A 6,296-nucleotide genomic window follows, 5' to 3' on the forward strand; every position below is an offset into this window, starting at 1 on the left:
GTTGGATTTTTTATCAATATTTTTGTTGGTTTTCTAGTTTTATGTCCTTACTATTCATCTCTATTATTTTTTTTGTATTTCACTTATAACAAGTTTATTTTGTGTATTTATAAGATACTTTGATAATTGTTAATGTAATATTCCTAATTTTAATAAAGTATTTTAACTAAACTAATTGATTAAATTATTAATTTATTTAATTATTAAATAAAGGAGGCCTGAATAATAAGTTAATAAAGTAATATTATCCCATTCATATCATAACTTTTTAGAACTTGGATGCCTTTCTAAAGATATGACAAGACACTTTAAATCATGATGGATATTATTTTTAATGTCTTTTTATTTCAAGAGGATAGAGGGTGAAGGTGGTGCATGCATAATATCAAAGGTGAAAATCCTATTGGACTAACCACAAACATTCCACCTTAGGATTCGTGATGTGGCTTAACACCTCTTGTGTTCTATAAGTTGTGTGGTTGTATCAAGTGTAAACATGTCGACCTCTTGGTAAAGGGAAAACACAATGGTTAACAAGTGGTATTAGATTGTGGTTATAGGTTCAAATCCTATTGGGTATTGTTACAAGAGAATTGTTGAACTAACTTTGTTGGAAATAATATTATGTTATTTTACATTCACCTAAAATATGTGAATCCCTCATATTTATGACAAGTTTTTAATAAATAATGATATTCGATTCAGATGTTGTAGATTTGCTTGAAGTAATTTGTGATCTAGTGTTATCTTTATTAGTCCCTAGCTATATATAGGCAAGGAACTAATGCTTTTAGTTGCCTCACAATTAATTTTTATAACTAGAATTATGAAATTTCTAAAGTTAAAAATAGTTTTGTTTTTAAATTAATTTTCATTATTGATTCCTCTTTTTTGACTAGCTAGTACCAATTTAGTATGAGTAAAATTGATTTATTGACAAAAAAAATAGAAGTCTTAGTGGTTGCATGCCACTTATCAAAGAACATAACACAAGTTTTTTAGAAACATGAATGACCAAAGACTCAGGACATGACATCCCTAGACCTATCAACTTCTATAAATATAGGAAATACTTTTTCCTCATCAAGCATTATTTTTCTTCCCAGTCTGAGACTCCAGACATGACATCCCTAGACCTATCAACTTCTATATATATAGGAAATGCTTTTTCCTCATCAAGCATCATTTTGCTCCTCAGTTTGCACTTGCCACAATGCAAAGATACTACCAAATGGAAGTTTCAAACTATAAGAATATACCATCTACCATATGGCATTCAAAATCTATCAAAAGCCAATAAAATGATATCTATGATGAATAAGATCTACTAATGGATTATAATTATTGTACTTGTCATATTTTTTAATAATATATGATCCACTCCTAAAATATGTAGTTCCATTTTAGTCTTCAATATTCCATTCAATGACTTTTGATTTGCTCAATATTCTAATATAACACCTAAAATTATGCTCTTTGCATCTTAAGAATTTATTCTAACGTCCATCATAAAATATATCATAAAGATTATCTATTTATTAAGTTAATTGCTTAGCCCCCCTTCAAATTATTTTATTAATTTGTTAGCCCCACTTCAACTTATTTAATTCATTCATTAACCTTTTATTTCCTTTAATTAAACATATCAATAATGTATTAAATTATCCTATTTCTCCCTTTTCTTTCTATTAATTAAACAATTGTTCATAGTTATGTAATTAATTGATTACCCTCCTCTCTAATCCGAACCCTCCAACTTGTTTAGATAGCATGTAATCCAAATGTTGAGTCATGTGATAACTTCTTATTCATCTATTCTATCTCTTCCTCACATGAGGAGGTTCATTGATGTTAAAAATGCATGTTGAAAAGTCAATACAGTTGTTAATTTCAGCCCCCAATTTCATTGATGTTAAAAACGATACTTGATTCTACTCCGATGAAGTTTCTGATGCCATATCCCTAATCTGTGAAAGTAGATTGAATTGACATTTACACATTCTATATTTGAATTTTTTTTTGCGTTTAATGGAATTAGAATTTGATTATTACTCTTCTATCTCCAAACTTGGAATTGAAAATCGTATTCGAATTAAACTTTTTTTGAAGAATGTAAAAAATTACATTTCGTTGAATTTTCATGTTCATTTGTCACAACATTACTTTGTAAACCAATGAATCACGAAAGAGTCTAACAATGGCAGGAGGGGAACCAGACATCCAAAGTCCAAATGCAGATTTTGTTTTGAATATGACCAACACTCATCTCGGCCAGTGGCGATGATGTCACAACTTCACAAATGTAGCGCTTGAGCAGTCACGTTTGAAAACAAGAAAACGTTCATTTACATCGACAATTGCATGTTGAGGAAGAAAGTTCTTCATAAGCTTTTATCGAGGCTCGACGTATGATTTAGAATGTGGGATCTTTAGGCACTTATATACATTAATTATATACATTAAGCTTGAAAGTCTTTAAATAGTCAAAATTGACTTATTTTTCGAGACTTAATTTCTTCCTTAAATATAATGTTTAAGAATAACCTTGCCTGACCCCTCTATTCTCCGTCACTTTTAGAGTGTGTGATGTTTAAGGATGGCTTAAACATTAAGTTTGGAGAAATTAAGTTAACTTTGACTATTTTAACATTTTGGTCTCGGAGGACCAATTTGAAATAATCAGATTTTAAAAATTATATAATTCTATTTACAATCAACTCTTATTTTACTAGAATCAGTATGGATTTTCCAATTCCACTTATTTATATGGAAAATTCAAATCTAGATTTTGAGAGTAAATGGTTCTAGCAAACAAAAGAGACCCTTAACCTCTTAATCTTATTCGTTTACCTCCCCCCTCTTAAATCCCTTAATCCTATTCATTTACCTCTCCCCTCTTATTCTTGGTCACACTCTTCTAACATCTTAATTTAAATCTTTGGCTTTCTTATTAGGGACTTTTATAGAAATTGATTTTCTTTTCATTTAGTGAATCACAATCATAACTCAATCTAGAATCTATATGTCACATGCTATCATTGCCTTGGGGATAATCTTGTACTAGAGCTTAATGACTAGGAAGTATTATTTACAAGGTCTTCAAAGATTGAAGAACAATTTAGTCAAGCTTATTATTATGAGTGAAAGTATAATTTAATTATTACGATATTAGAGAAAATATGATCAATAATAACCATAAATTTTATAAAATATTAATATTCTACATAAAATAAAAATAATTTTAAATAAAAAATAAAAAATAAATAGATATTTTAAATTAAATATTTCTAATAAATAAATTAACATATCATTTTTAATAAACATTGTTATTAATTTTTGTCCATAGATACATTGGTTGCATATATAAAAAGAACACAGTGTATTTTAACTTCTTAAAATTCTCACTCAAAAACACTAGCGATTAGTACTTTTAAGAGAAGGGTTAATGTTATCTTGGGGAACATAAAGATTAGCTAACCACATGACATGGGTAAAAAACCTGTATTATTATTATTATTATTTTAAATGGCCGAAATAATTTTAAAATATATTAGCTCATAGAAAATCAATCCGAAAATCTTATGACAGAACATAAAATGGCTAGGGAGAGCATTAGAAAAACATACAGAGTGATGAATTTTCATTAACAGACTTTAAAACTGCAATCACAAAGAAAGGCATTTAATTTTTTTACCCAAACACGGCATGAACTGAAAATTGTTGGCCATGAAATAAAAATACAAATAAAGTTCTTCAAAGTTTGAACTCACTAAGAAACAGAGAATTGAGTCAACTGGACCAACACTAAAATTGGGCAAGAAAAGAAATTATATGTAAACAAATGGTAGCGCCTGCTTTGAGGAGCACTCAAATGAGGTAGATCAATGATGATAATTTTCACTGGCGGTGAATTTCCAGCCATTTGTCCACAGCCAATGTAAACATCTGATTCATCAACATAGTAAGCAGCTTGGATTGCTGCTTTTTCACACACCATTTTGGCATCCACCCACCTGGATTCAACTGTAAAATAGACAGAAACAAGTTTATTTTCAAATTTCAATAGAAAATATCATATTAACATAAGAGGACTAAAGTACGCCATTTCATGGTAAGTACCATAAAAAAAACAAATTCAGTTTAACAAAATCATATTCAATTCAGATATCATGTATTACATACCTGCAAAAAACAAGTGACTCTGCATGATTTGTCATCTTCCAGCATTTGAAAAACCCATCCCAATTCAATCTTACCACGAATCCGCTTCTTGTTCTCAGCCAATACCGCTCTTGACAACTTCTTTGGCAGAGAAGCACACCCTACAACCTAATCAAGAAAAAAACCAGGAAAAACCTAATCAATCATCAAATTCAAACGAGGAAATCCCTAAATTCATCCATTAATAAAGATAAAGAAATTGGCTGTGAATATTCTTACATAGATCTGATCCTTGATTGCCTGCCGCATTTCAAGTACAAGAAATTCCCTGCCGCGGAGGATGGCTTCCTCTGCAAATTGACTGAATGCTAAAAACACCACCTCCACCTTTTCCCCAAAATCCTGCACTCGGCTTCCTTCAACCAAAGTCCCATCCCACAACTGCCAAACACTCCATTTCAATTACACCATCAAATTACAACAATCAAGAATCCCTAAATTAATAGAAATCTGGGCATGACTATACCAAGAATCCCTAGATTTTGATGATCAAGAATCCTTCAAATTAAAATCTGGGTGTGACTGCCAGTAATCCTATTTACTTTTCTAACATTGTGTACTGCTGTGACTACTTCATTTTTCCTTTTCTAAAATTTGGGTACCGCTTTAAGAAATTTTCTTTTCCTTTTCTAACATTTGGGTGATTCTGGTAGTAATTTCTTTATCACGTTTTCAGGCATTTTTGGATCAATGATTAAAGAAAAGAACCAGGAATGCTGCTTAGAGAAGTGAATTTATTTTACCTTGGCAGTGTTAATTGTATTAACCCGTTCTTTGAAGGTAGAGAGTGGAACGTCCAAGGTTCGAGTCCCGCGCAGTGTGTTATCCTTCTTGAAGATTTGGATATCGTCAACAATGTCCTTTGGCTTCCATTCATCACAGCCGTTGTCATTGTGAGTAGCAGCCATTAACAGCTTCATCGCCAATGCATTGCCAGCTTCAGTCACATACCGTTTCACGGAATCATCACTTGTTGTCCTGTTGATTTACCATTTCTGTCATCAATTTTGAAATCAATTTTGAAATGGGCGTCTCTGCCCTTTCTAAGCAACTTGAGACATTGAATTCAATTGCAATTAAAAAATAATATCAAGAAACCTTGAAAAACCCAACTTACCATTTTGTACTGCGTCTGGTTATGTTCAAATGCTTGAAAAGATGATTCCACATGATTGAAATCTTCTGAAGCCGGAACAGATTTCCAAGAAAGATTGAACAGTATTTAAGAAAAATACATCTGAATTTGGCAGGATGACCGAGAAAGAACACAAATTGTATGTTCGCAACTAATGGCAGGTGACTTCATTGTTTTTATAATACGAGAGTAAAAGGTGTCTTCTTACTTTAGTTTCTATACTTTATTTTCCGCTTTCCCACTACTTTTTATTTACCTTCCGTTGGCTTAATCTCGCATTGCCCATCACCTCTTCCATTACGTTCTATACTTTCTATTTTGTTTGCCTTACTCTTCTACGACCGTCTTCATCTCATTAGTTTTGATTTTGTTCGAGTTTTCTCTCTTTCTTCACGCTTCATTTTTCTTTGTTTTTCTAAGTTTCTATTGATTTTATTTTTATTGATTATGTGGAGTCTCGATATTTGATTATCTTTTTAGTTGCATTTCTTTTAGATCTTTTAAACATTTTAATTTTATTAAAAATAATCATTTATACATGGAGGTGTCCTCGCGACCCAACCCAGCAATGACCAACAGCCGATGTGAGCTTAGGGCAATGGAGGCGAAATCGAACCCGAGACCATGGGGGTGACCCACGACTTCAAGCCTATCCGTCAACCGTTCACGCTATGGGTTTGATTTTTTAAAACCTTTCATTAATCTCACCACTAATCTTTTTTAGATCATTTGCATCTTGTTGACCTCATCACTTATTTCTTTTGTTATATAGCTTTCTAATTTTATTCACTTGGTCCTTAGTCCTTTTTCTATACATTTTTTTCATTTCATTTGCCTCTTCATGGGCCTTACCATCTCATTGGCAACATTTCCAATTTGTTATGTCGTTATGACCTTTTAGTTGAGTTTGGACATTATTTTGGTAGCATTTCATTTCTAT

At 31.5% G+C, this 6,296-nt stretch overlaps 1 protein-coding gene across 1 annotated transcript; it reads right to left on the reverse strand.

Annotated features, from left to right (window-relative positions):
- Window positions 1–3,612: 3,612 nt before the first annotated feature.
- LOC149564028 (uncharacterized) lies at window positions 3,613–5,536 on the reverse strand. The gene is made up of 5 exons (XM_089824094.1): window positions 5,339–5,536; window positions 4,965–5,199; window positions 4,441–4,602; window positions 4,183–4,329; window positions 3,613–4,023 (listed from the first exon to the last, which is right to left on the reverse strand). The coding sequence occupies exons 1-5, from the start codon at window positions 5,389–5,391 to the stop codon at window positions 3,898–3,900; spliced, it is 723 nt and encodes a 240-aa protein (XP_089680220.1). The 5' UTR covers window positions 5,392–5,536; the 3' UTR covers window positions 3,613–3,897.
- Window positions 5,537–6,296: the final 760 nt, after the last annotated feature.

Source organism: Cupressus sempervirens, chromosome 4, assembly GCF_028749045.1.
Source record: "Cupressus sempervirens isolate cs-2001-9-10 chromosome 4, ASM2874904v1, whole genome shotgun sequence".
NCBI lineage: Eukaryota > Viridiplantae > Streptophyta > Pinopsida > Cupressales > Cupressaceae > Cupressus > Cupressus sempervirens.

Coding starts and splice junctions, on each gene's coding strand:
- LOC149564028 (XM_089824094.1), bottom strand. CDS start 5,391: ATGTGGAATCATCTTTTCAAGCATTTGAACATAACCAGACGCAGTACA. Junction 4,603..4,964: donor ATACAATTAACACTGCCAAG/GTAAAATAAATT, acceptor AGTGTTTGGCAG/TTGTGGGATGGGACTTTGGT. Junction 4,330..4,440: donor CAATCAAGGATCAGATCTAT/GTAAGAATATTC, acceptor TTTCTTGATTAG/GTTGTAGGGTGTGCTTCTCT.